We start from the raw sequence: 19379 nt of genomic DNA, 5'->3' as shown, positions 1-19379 counted from the left end.
GACAACAGTCCATGTTTGATCAGGGAAGTTTTTATCCACCGACAAACATAACAACCTGTAATCTAAGAAGTGTGGTCCATGACATTTGACACCGCTCCAATTACTGAATGAGACACCATTGCCTTCTACCTCTCGACCTCCTTTTCCCTCTCCATGGTGTCCGCTCAGTGTGATGGAGGAGCTGAGAGTAAAGTACAAGCTGTAAATCACATCATGGATGGTTGATCGAAATATATGAAGTCCAGGGGCTACTCTCTGTGTTCAAAGTACCAGGCTTGTAAACAGGTCAAATGCTGGTCGAGAACTAGCTGATCAAAAAGGTGAGTTGGTGTCTAGCGGGAGCATTAGTTAGCAGTGGTGCAGCAGCACAGGATGCGTTCAAGCAGAGTTGTTGGCTATTTCCATTTTGGCAGGATGTAAAATATAAAATGGTCCTGAAGCTCAAACATATGCTTCAAACCACATTTCTGATGTGCAGTTTAAGGAAAAAGGAAAATAACCTGCGCAGACTTCAGACTGTATATAAAGATGGACAACATCAAATTTCCCCAAAAATGAAGACAAAATATGTGGATTGCCCCCATTGCTGGTTGTAGTTTTGGTCATAAACCCTGCCCTCTACATGTTAGCAGATGGCACTAAACTAAAAAGGAAAAAGACAAGATGGAAGCACCCATACACTTTGGCCTCTTTTTGTACAATAGGAGGAAGTTGTCCTGCACAAACGTGTTCCTAGGTCTGCAGGTTATCATCTCGTAGACAACACAATAAAAATTGTGCACCCAGGATAATAACATGAAGTTATTGATTGTATGCCTATTAGTAAGGAGCTTTTGTGCAATGATAGTAATGACAATAATAATACAAATCACCCGCAAAATTGTTACTATTTCACAGCATCATTATCAAGATAACTTGCGGGTGCAAGTTTCCACAAGTAATTATTTTAAATTTCGTGGCACTTTAGTTCAGCTTAGTGTTTTTAACTGTAACTCACATGCTGTGGTATCTGAACTGACGATAAGAAAACTGGTCCAAACCCATATTCACAAATCACAATTTGTGTCATAGGGCTTAGAGACAAATATGTTGCCATAAACCTTTTAAAAAAAAAAACTTGGGTATGGACAGAGAGCTGTTCTCATTCCAAATATTCTGCTCAAATTTAAATGACTACAGGCAAGTATGCTGTAGTCATTTAAATTTGAGCTACATCACACCAGGGAGGAAAAGTCAATTTCCCCTATCAGTCAAGCATTACTTTGCTGAACTGGTTTGTGATACTTTTGACAGGAATATGAGAATATGGTTATTTTAGAAACGAGGGGACAGGACAATATTTTATAGTATTTTAATTTTGCTCGGTCAAAGATAGTTAAAGTTTAGTTTGATATGTGAGAAGTTGCCTTGTGTGCAGCCTCTATTTTCTGTCTTAAGTGCATATGTGTGGGTGTGTGAGTGTGTGCTTTAAGTAAAAAAGTAATGAGCTATTGAGTCTTACTTATCGAAGGTCCCGTGTGTAAGATTAAGTGAATGGGATCTATTGGCAGAAATTGAATATAAACAAATCTCAGTGATGTTTTCACTAGTGTGTTTCATCTAAGTTGTACAAATTGTTGTTTTTATTTACTCTAGAAGGAGCCCTTTATCCTTAAATACTTCAAATTTATTCTGAGCAGGTCCTCCCTATGGAGGCCGCCAAGTTTCTTTTACAGTAACCCAACAGAAACTGGACAAACTAGACATCTTTAGAGTTTTTATGACACAGGCTACCACAGGTTGTCTTTCATGTTTGGAAGGGGAGGGTGAGGTGAGGGGTATTCAGCTGCAACATGAAACTTCACCACAAGCAGTAACTAAATCTTACAAACTGAACCTTTAAGTCATGTTGAACAAAAACCCTTGATAAATAAACTAAATGTTTCTCCTCTGGTCAAACAGTACATGGTGACGGTGGTTGTTTATCATGAGTGTGTGTTGTGTGCTGTCACAGGTGTGGCTCATGTGTCCACTGACTTGTTGAAGTTGATGAGCCAGATGGTGACCTCAGCAGGCGCCGCCTGGTCCCAGTGTATAGTGTAGCCTTTGGCCAGTGTGATCACAGGCTGGAACTGCTGGTAGTGTTTTCTCTTCCCCAAGGCGCCCTCTAGCATCAGGGGCCGATCAGGATACTCATCCCTCACCATGTACATGTTTAGGTTGGCAGGGTTACGTGTCTGCACATAGATCTGAGGAGAACACAACCATTGAGTCGGAGGGCTGCTGTGAATTGAGGATCCCTGGTGTACCTGTTATTTGATCCATTGAGCCATTTAGACCTAATACAACCAATACAGCAAATTTCCCAAAACACATGCACTGAATATCATAAATAACATATTTTTAAAACATAATTAATTAGTCTCCTTATTTGCTCAAGAGCTGTTTTAGCATTGCAAATTTTTCCAACCACCAGAAATCAATTATATAATTATATAATATTTAAAGAAGTTTTAAGGAAAGTTTATCAACAGAATAAACCATCAACAATAGCCCAAGCCCCCCTATAAACTATATTTATATTCATATTCATGATTGATTCTCATTTCACACAGAACTAATACTATTCTGGGCTTATTTGTGATTTCACAGAACTTTGATTGGGATTTTAAAATGCATGGAATCAACTAATGCCAGACAGGGTGTAACAGAATGTAGATTTGTGCTTGAGGAGGCTGATGTGGTGTGATACGTGAGTTTGACCCCTGATTACAACCCTTACCTGCGCATAATGACCGCTGCAGATCGCAGCCTTCCAGTCAGGCACGTCGATGCAGTCAGGGTGACGGAGCAGCCAATTGTCCTCTTTAACCAGGAAGGCTCCGGGATACTCGCTGACAGAGCCATCAATATCATGGAACACTGTTGTTTTGTCCCCATCCATCTGCATCTTATTAAACCAGGGACCCGGTTCCCCAAAAAACACCCGAGATGTGATCTACAGTGGAGACAAATGGTGAGAGGCATTCATGTGAACCTCCCTGTGAGTATTTTGTGCACATATGTAGGTTTTTAAATCTTCCAATTGTTAAATTTTTTTGAGCTTGATCTGGATTTCAGCTAGTACAGTTTACAGAACACAAAATTCTCTGGTGGTGATAAAAGTTTGGAATCATTTGAATAATTTGAATTCATTTTTGTGTTATTTCTAATTTGATTTTTGATCAAGAAAAATTCAGCGGGTAATTTGCAGTAATTTTTTATGCATGAGGAATTATTTTACACAGGGGCTCTTCTTAACTTATTCACCAAAACAGAACACGCCTCCCCAGAGAGTCCAGTATCAATAAATCACCCCAAGGTAATTTGTTCAGTCGATCTTGAGGTCTGAGTACGCTGCCCACAAGGCACTTTTACAGAGAGTGGAGTCCACTTGCCACATCCTATATTAGCTTGCTTTTTCAATGACCATTATTTTTTTCCATTTTTTAATATGAAAAAAATAAGGGTTACTCAGTCCATTTGTTTTTGTGTATTTCACACGAATGGTGACTTACGGGTACGTGGTCAAAGGTGATGTCAGTGACGTTATTGTTGGGGCAGCTCTGCCACGAATTGTTGAGCCTGAAGCCAAAGGCACTGGTGTGCCGTCCGGACAGAGCTGTGTATTTCCGAAATGTACAGTTCTGCACATTGATGGGTCCGTCATAAATCTGCATGCCGCGGATTGGAAAATCACTGCAAGGAAAAGACGGATCCCACAAACACACACACACACACACACACACACACACACGCACACGCACACGCACACACACACACACACACACACACACACCATCAACTGAAAGAAGCCACCAATCAATAAAACTGGGCCAATCAATCTTTTTAGATCAACAATGGATCACATTATACTCATTCATTTAATCCATTGTTCATCTACAATGATTGATTAGTAGAGCTGTAACTGTGACTATACCTCAGGTACCACGATAATTCCACGAGGATAAGGCAGTGTCAGGTTTGGAAATAGAATGTCAACATTCAGTCTGATGCTTTCAAGGTCAGACACAGGTAAGTGCTGGTACAGGGAAAAAAGCACCATTGTGTGTGCACGACTCTCTGCAATGGATGGTGATGAGAATCTTTTTTCTATCTAGTGGCCTCTATCAACTGTTCTACACTGCACAGCGTGAGAGCACCTAATCAATGATGTGCCCGTGTTCATCTGGTTCCATCAAAGAATGTCAGTCTAAAAAGGGAAAAGCCAAACAGAAGCCCTTCATATGGAGTTCTATTTCTCCCACACAATAAAGGATTATCTAATAATACTGCTGTTGAGACATTCCCTCTTTACTCTGCCAAGTGGGCTGGGGCACAGGGCTGATTTCGAGAATACCATGTCTGAATACCAGCCAGCATTAAGCTTCAACTGCACCCAAAATACTTGGACTTAAAAAGTGTCTGTCAAATCGTTCTCACTCTGCTCTTTGACAAACAGCAGCTGTGCTAAAAACTGTCAACTTGATGTGTGCCACAGTTTAAACTGGGCTACGTTTGGCTGGAAAAGTTAAGATGTCTAGGCATCATGGTTGAAATTAATTTACTGGTGTATTGGTTTTGAGTGTATAATAGTTTTGTACATGATTCTGTCAAGGTCTGGATCAATGTCATCGGCAGGTGGGTCTTCTTTGACCTCTCCTTATCCAGCAAATCTGTAATTTCTATACTACTGGAAATTCAGCAATATATATGACATTGAGATTTTCCACTGGGTCACCAATATACCATACCGGGATCACAGTGTCCTTGACAACAAAGACATTATACCGTCAGGACCTACCTAGCACACCTAGCTTTTAAACTACAATGGCACGCAGTAAAGCGCATACATGCCAAAAGCACCAACTGTCTCCATCTCTCGAAATGTTAAAGATAGAAAACAATAATTCCTGGATCAATAAAATAGTTTCCATATAGTTTTTGTGTAATCCTGCTCTGAGACATATCCACCTTGGCAGATGACTCCTCAGGCAACTGGCTTAAAATATCTGACAAATTATCAATCCTAAAGTTTCTATAGGCTACGAACAATATTTGTGGTTGCAGTTTAGGCAGCTGAGAGTTTGTGGGTAAAAACTTAAACATAGCACTAAAAGAGGAAATGAGCGTTACGTACACGCCCCGTGGCAAGGTCCTGCCAGTGGGATCAGAGCCCCCAGGGCCCCAGATCTGGTTGTCAAGGAGGTGCATCCCACGGTTGTCACTTTCACCCACAAAAAGTGAGTTCTTCACCTGCTGACGAGAGCCGTCATCATCTGGAAAAGTCCCTCCGCTGCACATATAGAAGGGAGAGTTAGAGGCTGAAAGAACCAGTAGTGGCACTGGAGATAGTAGATGTAGGAGAAGTATCATTGTTGTAAAGATAGTTAAAATGCCTAAACGGTCCGATAGTGGGAAATCCCTTTATGATCAAGACATTGCCACTGTTCTTTACAAGAAGGGCCATAGCAGACTGTATCTACCCCTTGACCCAGTGGAGGGGGTTGGGCAGAGGAGAATAAGAGCTAAGCTGTCATCTCTGATAGACAACTGGTCCCATCCTTCAATGAGAGACGTTGTTTCTTCCTTTAGCCGTTAGACTGTACAACTGGCTCTGCTACCAGTCTTACCAATTCTTCGACTGCACTATTTATAGGTCATTTAACTGTGCAATGGAAATTTCTATCTGTGCGATTGGATGGTTACTCAATGGCTTTGTGACACTGTACACAAATATGCCCACACTATATATTGTGTTTACAATCTGTATTTTATGCTCTACTTTTATATTTCCTGGTGTTAATATTGTGTGTTAACTTATTTATTACTTCCAATGATGGCTGACATCTCTGTTGAGGGACTATTAAAGTGTTATCTATTTTATTCAAGTGAACAAAACTGTGATTGTGTTTCCTTGTGGAGTAAATATGTTTTTCAAACAATCTGTATGCCACATCTGTGAAAAATGTCATCTGAGATATTAACTATAAGACAGTCTGTTTTAATAGAACAAACATATTCACACAGACAGACCACAAACACTTACTGAGAACAGGAAAACAGTCTAAATTATGGTCTTATTACATATCTTCACAGGGACAAGCAATATATTAAGAGAGAGAGATAGAGAGAGAGAGAGAGAGAGAGAGAGAGAGAGAGAGAGAGAGAGAGAGAGAGAGAGAGAGAGAGAGAGAGAGAGAGAGAGAGAGAGAGAGAGAGAGAGAGAGAGAGAGAGAGAGAGAGGAGAATACACAATAACTGAGCAAAAACAAATATAAGGAGGCTGGTTTACCTTGCCAGAGTGAGGCCTATACCATTATCAGCAAATCTAAAAAGAGAAAAAGAGAATATTAATGCTGCAACAGTATCAGTCTGAAGCTCCTGAGAACACACACACACAGCCTGGAGGAGGTAAAAAAGTTATTAGTAGATAGGAATTAATTTCTTACTTTCTTCTCTGTCATCAAATGTGGTGGAAAAAAACAGAACCCATTCTGAAACTCTACGTTCAGCCGAAAGTTGACAACAAACATAAACTCAGTGATCACTTTATTAGGAACATAAAACTTGCACTGACACTGACCGTTCGACCACATCCCAAAGGTTCTACTGGTGACAGAGGGGGTCACTGAAGTTCACTGAAGGCACTGTCATGTTCATGAAACCAGTTTGAGACTTTTACTTTGTGACATGGATCATTAACCTGCTAGAGGGGTCCATTAAAAGATGATAAACTGTGCCTACAAAGGGATGAACATGTTCAGCAACAATACTCTGATAAACTGTGACACTTAAATCATGATTGATTTGTATTAAAACCCAATGTTTGTCAAAAAAACATTAATTACATCACACCACCACCAACAGGTTGGACTGTTGACTCAGGGCAGGATCAGTAGTTTTAGAAAAACTCAAACCAACAATAGTGTTACCCATAAACTAAATCTCCTGACTTGTACCTCCAGGATTCTGTGTACTGCTGCCACATTATTGGCTGATTGGATACATATGTTCCTAATAAAGTGCTCACTGTGTGTATGGTTACTTAACTATTTTGTGATATTTACTGTTTTGGATCCAAATGTTCTTGCAGTACTCACTGGCAGTCATCCAGCCACACATCTCCTCCCCTCAGCCAGGCTCCGTGGTCCTGGTTCTTATAGGCCACAAAGTGGTGGATGAGAGCAGGGACTCTGGGTTTGAAGGGGTCAGCACCCTGGTGAGGGCTGTACCTAAACAATTCAAGACACATGCAACAACACAGATATTCAAGGAGGGGAGAAAGAGTGTTTGCATTGGACGATTTTTTCTTTCCTGCAATATTCAGGGCAACTCATAACTTCAATGATTATGTCTGCAGAAACATCTTCTCTCGTTTCAAAGCAAAATTCCTTCAGATTTCAGTCAAGTGTATTTTGATAATTAATTATCCTATTGTTTCAGTTTAAAGTGACACTGGATGTGTTTGTGATGCAGAGGAGGAGCAGCTGGTGTATATGTATCTACAGAGCAATTAAAAAAACAGGGCTGAGAGGCACATTGTTTTAAGAAAACTGGGGGGCAGTCAACAATGCTGTCCAGCACTGTAATGCTGAACATACAATACAATGTTGTCTCCTGCAATATATGAAATTCAAGCATACGCCAGTTTGTCTTTTCCACATAACATCCACTCTATTGCAGGAATGGCTTCCAGTGAATCCCTCATATGTGACTGAGAGCTGTAATACTCAGGTCTGGTTCAACCCTTGGGTCTGATCTTGAGATGTTTTCCTCCTGAGACTGGTCTTTAGTCAATCTTTTCGGCCTTTGAATCTGGCTGCTTGTGTAACAGTGGACCTAAGAGTAGCTGAAGTTTGGGCTGTATGCAGGTGTGTCCTAATAGGCTGCTCTACTAAGACTGGAATGTGAACAGGAAGTCTTGCCATGTGCCTTCAACATATTGATAACATACATATCAGAGCTTGGTACTTAGTCAATCAGTTATTGCTAACAATGTTATCTATTGTCCATGTTTCATGATTTCAACTAATTTATGAGCTAATTTCAAATATCTTATAATAATGGCAATGACAACAATTAATGTGGGTCTAATGAGTTAATGCCACTGCTAGAGAGGCTGCTCAGCTCTCAGTCCTACGGACAGAACAATGATTTTATTCTTCTGTCATTTCCAGGCCAGATAATGCTCATAATCCATAGTGTATTCAAACATCCTCATTTTAGACATGTGGGTTTACCTTCAGCTGTCTGCAAAGATATCATACTCTGAGAGTTAACGTGTAACACTGTGCCAGGAATAATTCATATCTTGTACGATTCATAGTTTGAGTTTCCATAAAAATGTGAATGAAAGTGCATTTAGATTGACACATAAAAGTGACCACAAACCCAATCTGAATTAAATCTGTCAAAATCTGTCAAAATCTGCTCAATAGACACATTGTTTATCTATGTATGGAGACAAAAGCACAAGGACACTGGTTGATTTGGTTCTTTTTTACCTCCGTCAAGGAGGTTATGTTTTCACCCCACTCCATTTGTTTTTGTTTGTTTGTTTAGTAGGACTATAAGAGACTTCCTGGAAAACTTAGCAGAAGGATGGGAAATGTCCAATGGAAGAGCCCATTAAATCTTGGCACAAGGGCTGATCCAGTAATGTTTTTATGAAATTCTCTAACATTGCAAAATATTTTAATTGATATCTCAGAGTATAATTCATGGATTTACATTTATGAGTGTGTGCCATTTGTTGAAGCTTCAAATAAAAATTTGGTTGTAGTGAATGTAGATGTGGTTTCATAAGGTGACTGTTGGGCCTTGGTGGAGTTTGCACTCTACTAAGTGTCACTCAAATTTTTGGGATGTATTCTTTGCTCTGATTTGACCCCATTTAGTTTCAATGTCTTAAATCAATATTGAAACTGCTCAGACTTAAGTAAAGTGGTCTTTAATCCAGTCGTGATAAGAAAATACAATTTGATTCCAGCAGCAGAGTCACAAGAATAGAGTGCAAACACACTGAATAGCTAATGAACAACTGCTGGCTATAGCTTTATATATGAGGTGTGATGACAAACTAAGGATTCTAACTCTGATAGGTTACATTAAATCATTTAAAATGATATCAGCAGGACAAAATAGAACATCAGTCAAAAGTCCAGTTAGGACCAGAAATACCTCTGCTGAGAATGTTTTCTGACAAAGACAACATGTTCCCATTTGGAGGAGCATCACTGAGCTGAAGAGGATGTGTGTCAGGTCAGGATGACACACTGGTTCTTTCACACGCTTGGTACACAGGCTGGTGTTCTACTTTTTTACTTAAGCTGATTTTAATGGGAGTCTCTCAGACTTGTGTTTGATCGATATTTAAAGTGACTCTCCCTACTGTGGTTCTATATTTGTTGGTTACAAGACATCAACAGGAAACACAACAGTTACATAGTGCAGAAGATCCATCAGGCTGATTTACACTGGGTGTGATTTGACTTCAGTTTTCTCATACAGGGTAATATTCATAGGCTGAGGAGACTGACCTGGCTCCAATCAGAGAGAGGAAGGGTCTCTTGTCCTTGTCATTAGCCTGGGTGGTCTTTACTCCATTATCGAGGATCATTCCAGCCTGGAACATAAAGAATAAGATCTATATGTTGAACGCAGTAGGTACACATATGACACTAAACCCACACAATAGAGTTAAAAGTAAGAAAGGATAGGTTATTATTATAATTACATGTTTAAATGTAACATAACCCCCCCCCCCCGCTTCCTGACCTTTCTCTCCTCGCCTCCCCATTTTTCCCCCTCACCCCAACCTGACGAGGAAGATGGCCGCCCACATTGAGTCCTACTAGAGGGTTCTTCCAGTTATTGAGGGAGGTTTCTCTCCACATTGTCCAAAGTGCTGCTCATTGTGGGAACTGTTGGGTTTCTCTATTCATTACATAGAAGGTCAAGATAAAGTCTTGACCTTCTATGTAAAGTGCCATGAGATAATGTATATTGTGATTTGGCCGTGAATAGGTCGTCAAGCTGTTTATTGCGACCCATATATTTTATTACAAGGCGATCTCCAGTGGCTGTAGTAATTATAATGGCAGCAATGGAAAAAGCCAGGGGACAAAGTTCGCATGAGGGAGGAGGAGGTTATGGAGGATGGATGGACTGATATACCACAGGAGTTTTATAGGAGACCACTCTTTGTTTCCCGTGTGGAACTGATAATCAATATTTTTCTCTTTTATCCACAACCTTAACCTCAGGTTTTTTATGTAACCATGACAACAAACATCCTCTATCCTTTAAGAATGTATTTTAACCCACACTATGATCTGTTCTCAAACCTAACCAAGCAGTTTGGTGTCGGCACACAACCACGTCTTTCTTTGCATCTTTATTATTGTCTCCATGGTGATGTTTGCTTATTTGTTAGTAGAGACAAATGGTCTATATGGTCGTATGGATTGGAGGACTGCTGGTTGCAGACTTTGTTAACCATGGGTTTCAACAAAACCTTCTCTCTATTTGGAATTAATATAAAAATAATATGAAAACACTCCCAAACTTTCCAACTGAAGTCACACTGTGGTCATAGCAATTATTACTTAATGACAGACTTTTTAGTTGCGCTGAAAACATAGGGTTACTTCCTCCTCTCATGCAGGAAGAGAGTGTGAGTGTCATTGTGAAGCTTGTTTATTGGCTTCTTCAACAAATTAATCAGGCTCAGGTCTGAATTAGTAGCAGTGCATGAGATCAAATGCATCTGTTCTTATTTATATTATTAGTCTTGACTATCCTACGATTCCTAGTCCCTGACAATCTCTGTGGTAGGTTCAATAAAGCTTGACCTACTGACCTTTTGCTTAAATAATTCCTGACTTTAAATTGAAAGAGTATACTGTCTTTTTATCTCCTGCCTAAAGTCGGAAAATACAAGAGCAAAAGTATACAGCATAAGTAAAAAATACCTTTGTGTGCTTGACATATATGGTACTATTGTAGTACCTGGCTACATCATAGACTGTACATAAAGATGGATGCTGATGTTCTCAACTTCCTCCTGCAAAAAAAAAAGCTCAAATATCCTGGATCCAGGTACTGCCCTCTTTCACATTTGATGTCATTTGGAGCCGGTGTCTGCTGAGTAGTGATCTTGGTTTGCAGCTGTATTGTCAGGGTTCTTCCAATGCATGCTTCTGACCAATCGCATTGGTGGAGGTGTTTTCGGCTCTACACTGTAGATGGCAAACTAGACTGTCTTATAACTAATCTTAGGGCTCACCCGTCAGAAGCAGCCGACACGGCTCCAAAGATGAGCGAAGCAACGTTAAGTGTTAACCTCATCGGACTGTTCCAAGTTAAATGAAAACAGTAATAATGATAAAAGCCATCCTCAGCCAGTCGCCTCTAAACCTGGACCCCATCACTGAGCTGCTTCTGTGAATGCCCAACCTACAGCCCCGACATGACCTTTTCTCTCACAAACATCCTGGGGTAGGAGGTTGACATGCGTTATGCCCCCATTAGGATGATCCAAATTCTAAGTGAAAAAGGGAAGGAAAGAGAGAGGCAGTAGAGAAAAGAGATCAGAGTTGGGGGCAGAGAGAGGAGGGAGATAACAATAACACTTCCTCTCCACCAGCGCCTCATAAATCTCTGCTGGAGCTGTGCTGTGCTTGTTGCCGCAGGCGCCTCTAAACTCTCTACTGTGCTCTCCATCTCATCCCTCTGCTTTGGCTCGCTCTCCTCTTGCTCTCCTCTCGCTCTCTCACCTGTCCTCAATTTTTGTTATGCCCACTGCTCACCTATTGCTATTCCTCTCTTTGTTACACAGCAGGTCACATGTGACACTGTGAAATCTTTCTCATTTCCATGTTGATTAATTACAGATTTATTAAAAACAAATACTGGAAATAATGAGTAAATAATGAATCACTATGATGTTAAAGCTGCTGGTTGTCAGCCCTGGTAACACATTAGAAAAAACGCACACCAATAAACCAGTAACAAACATTATCAGGTCACTTTGATATAATGACTCATAGTTACACAGAAGAAAGGAAAAAAACATTGGTAATTCTAGGAACACTGGCTCTAGTTGTATTGTCATTCTTTCTGTGGGATGTTTATTGAGCCTGTGTCTAAATAATGGTTCAGAGGCCTTTCCACAATTTAATAATGCACTTCCATGAAGTTGGGGACTTCGCACAAAACAGAAGAATGCACACAGCTAAAGCACAAACTACTGGTGTTATGGCAAGTTAGGTAACACTGGCTTACAATGTTGTCTGCATTCAGGCTAGTGAGACATAACTGTGCTATGACCAAGACGCCAGCTTCATGTCTGTTTTTAAAAAAAAGGAGCAAACAATTCAGCACGCTCATACACCGTCCAACCATATACTCTGCATGTTTACCTAATATTGTTCCAGTTAGTTCTTGGACAATCTAACAACACTCAGGAACAGAGTGTGACATCAGAATGACCCAAAACAAATCAGAACACTATGTGAGAACATAAATGGGTGAGTAAACCTAAGAAACACAAACAGTCAACAAGACTCCTCCTCAGAGGGGTGTTGGCAACGCAAACAAAAACTGGCCTCCAAATCCAGGCCTGAGGAAAAAAACTGTAATTAAATGTAATGTGCCTGTCACATAAGGTGCATGATAGTTAAGCATCATGCACATTTCTAAATAAATTCAGCAATATAATCATGATATTTTCAACACTTTATTGTTGTGGATTTGTTTTCCGTATATTATCCAAGTATCATTGTCCCGTTAATCACAGGGTCTATATGTGTGTAGCCACTTGGCTTTGTCATTGCTGATGCATGTGGTATGACTGCTAACGACCCACAATAAATTGATTTCTGTATACTCAAAGGAAAAAAAAGAATAAGGAAGCAAAGTTAAATGGGACTTACTACACCTTCTAAAATATGACCAATTATACATTCCTTTATGAAGAGAATTAGAAATAAAGGCCTGCTTCAAAAAGAAGCCTGCCTCAAATTAAAGCCTCTTATCTTTGCAGTTGAGGTAAATACACATGTCCCTGGTTACAGTTCCTTTTTTTTACCTGCAGCTACGTTCATGCTCAGACTCACCCTGTGGTTGGAATGTGCTCTGTTGTTGATGAACTGGCCCATAGGAGTGTGTTCTGTGTGTCCAGGGGAGTACAGCCCTTCTGAGGGGCCGGTGGGCACATGGTGGAAGATGAACCAGAAGCCTGTCTCCTGAGGGTTTACACACACACACACACACACACACACACACACACACACACACACACACACACAAACAAACACACACACATACACACACAAACAAACACAAACGCACACACATACACACAGACACACACACAGTTGTATTTTTTAAGAGAAGCATGCAAATACTCCATTAAAACGCCTGCAGCAAATGAACTTCATGAACTTAACAATCCAAAAAGTTAAACAAATAAACAGTATGTGGTGTGTGAAAAATTCTCTCATAAAGTCTCAAAACTTCATTGATTTATTAAACCTCCAGCTTTTTGGTAACTCATAAGCTACCGAAGATCTGAAAATGAAGCCAAGTGATTCCTTCATAGCAGGGCAGGCTGTCAAATTAGAAATATCTCCGGCCCGAAATTTCTTCAGTATGAAATGTCATGAAGAAATTGCAGCCAAGACGAACTGTGAAAATCCAGACAAGGTCTGGAGGACCAAGAGAACTTTGAGATAAAACTGTGCCGGACAGAGAGGAAATAATTAAAAAACCCTGCACATTAGTGGAAGGGAGCTCAGGATACTGTGGCTGACACAGGAGTTGTGCTTCACTGTTCCATTGTGCAGAAGTGATGAGTCATCAGAGGGAAACCTTACTTGCTACCTCATCACAGACATCAACACCATGAAGTTTGGACAGAAACGTGTTGATAAACCAGTCAGAGGGAAGCAAGGGTTTTGGACAGATGGAATCTAAACTGAGCTCTTTGACTACAGCCTACATTGGTTGGAGAAAAAAGCTGCATTTATGAAAAGAACATCTAACTACTTTGAATCACTTTACTTAGGGGTTTGTTCAACAAGAGGCAAAATAATTTCACTAAAATGCAAAGATGCAAATTACTTGTAAAGAAAAGATTCTGGCTTATACAGCAATGATCCAAAAATTCAGAATCTGCTGGAGCTACTTGATGAAACACCATTGGAACATTTATCTGATTTGAACATAACTGAATACCTCTGGATTCATCCAAAGCTCATCAAGAGAACAGAGCCCGAACCCTTGCACATTTTGAATGTCTGTCTTATTCATTTCTGTTCTGGGGGTGCACAACTTTCGAACACACACAAATAGACAGTTGGCTTAAAAAAGGGGGGAAATTGTGGATCAAATATTCATGTAGAGGTCTATTCATATAAAAAGAACATTCACATTTCCAAACACATAACTACAGCCCCGGCTGTACCACTCTGCATGTCAGCCTGCCTGTTTTGTTGTTGTTCTACGCACGTACATGAATGCAAATGAGAAAAGTTATTACATTGGAGAGAATGAATGAGATTCTATTCTGCCTGGCGTATCCTTGTGAAATCCCAGGAGCATGATCATAATTGGCACTCTACCATAGTGAAAGTGCGGCAGTGCTTCTGTCTGTTGTCTGCTTGATTCTGAAGTTAATAGGAGTATACAGCCATTAATCTGACCTGGCAACGTAGTAATGAGACAGACCTCCACCTAGGGAGATATTGAGAGTGTAGTGTAAGACGGGGAGAGGAGGGTGAGGAGAGTAAAAAGCTGGAGGGAGAAACTCACCTCTGAGCCTGCAGCAGCACAGTTGATGAGGTTGTTATTGGGGTTGGTGATCCAGAAAGTTGAAGTCGCGCTATAAAAGAGGGAGTGTGTTGGGAAGGAAAGAGAGACAAAGAGCATGGTTATTGGATTTCACACTAATAATTTGAACTGGTGATGTAGCTGTAAATAAGTGTGAACACTGGCTCTCAGAAGACAGCAGCAGTAACAGAGGCAGCGACTGACAGCAGTGCAGCACACAGATTCTGTTCCATGTAAAAAGATTCAGTGAATATTTCATCTTGATATAAAAACTACATAGGTTTCATGACAAGTGATATAAATGAGCTCAAATAAAAACCTTTACGGCACAACCTTATTGAAAACCCTTTTTTTCACAGACAGACGACACACCAAGTTTTGTGCAGCTCATTAAAAAATGATGTCGCACAGATATTTGTGGTTGTACTATTGGACTAATGTTTTTTCTGAGTTCTGGTGCTAAGCATAGAGCTCTGCTTATTACTGGTATTAATATTCACACTTACGGATCCCATCACAGGTGGAAGGCTATAAGTTAAAGGTTCAGTGTGTACGATTAAGTGACATCTAGTTGTGAAGTGTCATGTTGCAGCTGAGTACCCCTCACCTCACCCTCCCCTTCCAAACATGACAGAGAACCATTGGCAGCCTTCAGTTGTCATAAAAACTCAAAAGGTTATTAGTTTATCTAGTTTGAGCGACTGTAAAAAACATGGTGGCCTCAATAGAGAGGACCCGGTCCCGATGTAAATATAAAGTATTTAAAATATAAAGGGCTCTTTCAAAGGTAAAGAACACAATAATTCCTACAGTTTAGGTGAAACACACTGTTGAAAACGTCACCAGATTATTTTATATTCAATTTCTTCCAATAGATCCCTTTTACTAAATCTTAATTACTGAACCTTTAAGGTATGAATGCTCCCAAAGTGCATTGAGGACACATTTGTAATGTGAACACTCAGACCACATTGGGAAGTGGTCTGGGACACATGTGACCACATTCTATTTGCTGTGTGAACAAAAATGTGTCCTGGGCCACATTTAAAGAACCACGACTTCCTCTGAACCAAAAGTTTCATAATGGACCAAGCGATTTTTACACTTCTGAGTATTTCACATCTGTTAAATATTTTGTGACCACATTATTAACACTGGCCACCACATATACATTTTTTTTTTGCTATTTCAAATGAGTAATATCTTATTTTGTAACGATGCACACAACCCATTAATTAGATAAACTCCTCCTGGCTCCTTTCTATCCCCCTCTCTTTCCCTCTCACTCCATCACACACTCTAACACATCAATTACTGACACATCTGTACACTCAAACTGATTAAAAATATAATTTGAAGTAAGGTCTTGAAATTCAATGTAAAGTGCCTTGAGATCATGTATATTATGATTTGGTGCCATACAAATAAAATTGAATTGAATTAATGACATACATGATTATTTGCGATGGTGAAGTGAGATCTGATCACAAGTGATCACAGGAGACACATTGTGCTGAATCAACGACTGAACTCCCCTCCTCTCATGTTTCACAAATCTCAACAGGAACAATATGCAGGTAATTGCAAGATGAAACAACGTTTTCAGTGGTGACGCTTTTCTTTTGTATTTCGCCGGACCAAAACCTTTGTGTTCAGATATTATAGAGGTACAATAAGGACAAACAGCTTTCATGCCATTTATAGTGTAATTGTGATAAATATTGGCCTGCAATATATTTCTTGTTTAGACAAAAATGCAAGTTGATAGCAGATCAACTACCTCAAAGTTCAAACCTCTATCCAAACTTAACCCTCAACCATTATTTTGACCTATATGTAAACCTCTCCTTTCAGTCATGCAGCCTTAACAAAGATATATGGTCCTCTACCCATCAGCCCATGCAAGTAGTAGCCCAGTTGTTGATGAGAACTAAATTATGATTGTGGTTGTAATCCAGGTATCAGTCAGCCCCGGTCAAGGTTCAACTGAGGCTCCTTGATGAAGGAAAGAAACTTCAGCAGTGTGACACAGAGTTAAGGTCACACAAACTGAAATCATTCCAACACACTGCTTAGCTCCACCACACCAGGAACTCTCTGCACTCTGACTGCTGCGATCTCAGGCTTTGAAATATGGAATTGGCTCAAGGGCAGGAAACATTTCTTTAGCTAATTGAGTTTCCATCAAGAGCAAATATTCTGAGTTAAAATGATGACAGCTTTACTCTTCACCATAATAATTTATTTGGCTTCTACTTTAACGAAATTGGTACCTGTAAAAAAATGTATGCCAAGAAAAGTTGGTACACTTGAATATAAACCACAATCCTGAGCTTCAAAAACTAACAGAATGCTGACCGATGGACTTCCATGGGGTTAGTTCAACCAAAATTACAAAATAGCTTTCTTTGAGTGAACAGCTGGTAATAGTATCTCTCTCTGTGCAGACAGCTGTGGTTTTACTTACCCAGATTGTTAAACATCTGTGTCCACCCAAGTTCAGTGGAGGTGGATGGTGCTCACACCTTTGAAACGTTTACAAATTCCATAATGACAACATTTCTCTGCTTTCATACTTAATGCAGAGGGTCACATTATTCTCAAACAGAGTAGATCATATGATATGCCTCCCCACCAAAATGGAAATGAGTAAAATGCCAGCTGCCATGGAGACTGAGGATACTTGATACTGTTTAAACAAGGGGATAATAGTGGAAGGCATTCATGGTTTTTCACACATGCAAAGTGACAGAAATAAATATATGAATGAAGAGTGTGGAAGAGAGAGGTAAGTTCAAACTCTGGCTCCTTTCTCACCTCAACAACACACAGTTCAGAAGGAGCACACTGACAGCCGAAGACTGTTGTTTCCAGCGGAGATGCGGCCGGGCTCTCCTCGGCAGCCGCCTGAGCCAAAGCCTTGATGTTCCGCTTGGTTTTGTTGGCGAACTCAACTAAACTGAACCTCAAATATGCTGACCTCCACAAGGCAGATAGTATTCTGGCAGCAGCAGACATTATGATGGTCCATATTTCTGTCTCTGATATGGTATTCATGAGTACAGAAAATAATCTTAACTCAAGGTCCATTTAGTTTGGTTTTCATGTGCATCTCACTGTATTCATCAGCAGGTAAGTGTTACTGTGAAAACATGTACTTATATGGGGTAGATGATGACCCTCTCCTGTGCTAACAGACCGCCTTGGTCCTTAAATACTATATAAGGTCCGTGCTGGTTCACCGATATTTGTAATGATGCCACTCACCACTCCAGTTTTCAAACATTGCACAATAACAACTATATTGAGTCCACCCACTGATGAAGACCCTTTATGTGTTCAATTCAGGGGCTGCATCCTTCGGCATCAGCATTGAAGACCATCACACTGACCACAGTCACTTACTAACTTACTTACTAACAGTGTGCTTTAGGGATGCACTTTTTTTCAAAGAGGTAATGGTGCTCGCAGGGGATTAGAGATCCAAGGCATGAGTATCACACTTGAACTCAACTGAATACCTAAGGCTACACATTGTTTAAAAAAACAATCAGCATTAAATCTTCCTTATACTCTACTTACATCAGGCCTTTGACTTTTTGATTTTGCACTATTTTGTACATTTCTACATCTCCCGCTTTGATTTCTAAATAAAACACACACACACACACACACACACACACACACACACACACACACACACACACACACACACACACACACACACTTATGATGTTAACGTCATAAATGTGGAAAATTCATCTAGGTCTCTTTTTGTGTGCATTGCATGAGGCATAATAAGAAAATCATTAACAGATCAAAGTATGTGAGAAAAAGCTGCTTAAGTAATGAAAATGAATATAAATATGAATATGAATAGAAGTGTCAGTTATGCAGTTTAGCACCACAGCAGATTAGCACATGGCTGCACCATAAACCTCTCCCATCCCCACATTTACCCCCTCCCCTCTCTACTGCCTCTATTTGGATCTTTGTTTGTCTCTGCCTCTCTACTAAACCCCTCCTCACCTTACTGCTGCTGCTGTTGTTGTACGACTTGTGGAAATGTGAAGGTAAACTGCATAACCAAGTGCAAAATAATATGTGCTTTCTCTACACATCAGGAGTTATCAAGATGTTAAGTGAAACCACATGGTGGTGCTAGAGGAGATATCAGAGGGCCACTAAAGTCATGAGGACACTGTGAAGCGTGAATGTCTACGGTTTGGGGCTAATCCATCTAGTAGATGTAGATGTGAATCGATGACTATGTGAAAACTTTAACCTGCTGTTGTTATTTATAACCAATGTTGGTAATGGGGGTGTCACCACAATCACTGGATTCCCCTTGTGTGGACATAAATATCTGCACAAACTATAAACCCATAAGTTGACATGATGCGTCTTTGGACAAACTGATATTACTGTTTCATGGAACAGTCCAATGCTAATGTTTTATCAAGTAACAGCGTTGAGTCCTCGAAATCTTTGCAAAGACAGAATCTTTTCGGCATCCTAAAAAGCTG

At 40.1% G+C, this 19379-nt stretch overlaps 1 protein-coding gene across 1 annotated transcript in view; it reads right to left on the bottom strand.

The window, feature by feature from the left end:
- cemip (cell migration inducing hyaluronidase 1) overlaps positions 1–19379 on the bottom strand; it is an 82950-nt gene that overhangs the window by 9565 nt on the left and 54006 nt on the right. The window contains exons 14-22 of the mRNA XM_061068128.1: positions 14836–14905; positions 13140–13268; positions 9561–9646; positions 7122–7253; positions 6314–6349; positions 5159–5314; positions 3537–3717; positions 2762–2977; positions 2017–2228 (exon numbers count right to left, since the gene is read on the bottom strand). Of these exons, the coding sequence (XP_060924111.1) occupies positions 2017–2228; positions 2762–2977; positions 3537–3717; positions 5159–5314; positions 6314–6349; positions 7122–7253; positions 9561–9646; positions 13140–13268; positions 14836–14905 (1218 nt within the window). The remainder of the gene's footprint in view (positions 1–2016; positions 2229–2761; positions 2978–3536; positions 3718–5158; positions 5315–6313; positions 6350–7121; positions 7254–9560; positions 9647–13139; positions 13269–14835; positions 14906–19379) is intronic.

Source organism: Limanda limanda, chromosome 3, assembly GCF_963576545.1.
Source record: "Limanda limanda chromosome 3, fLimLim1.1, whole genome shotgun sequence".
NCBI lineage: Eukaryota > Metazoa > Chordata > Actinopteri > Pleuronectiformes > Pleuronectidae > Limanda > Limanda limanda.
This window is presented reverse-complemented; position numbering and strand designations above follow the sequence as displayed.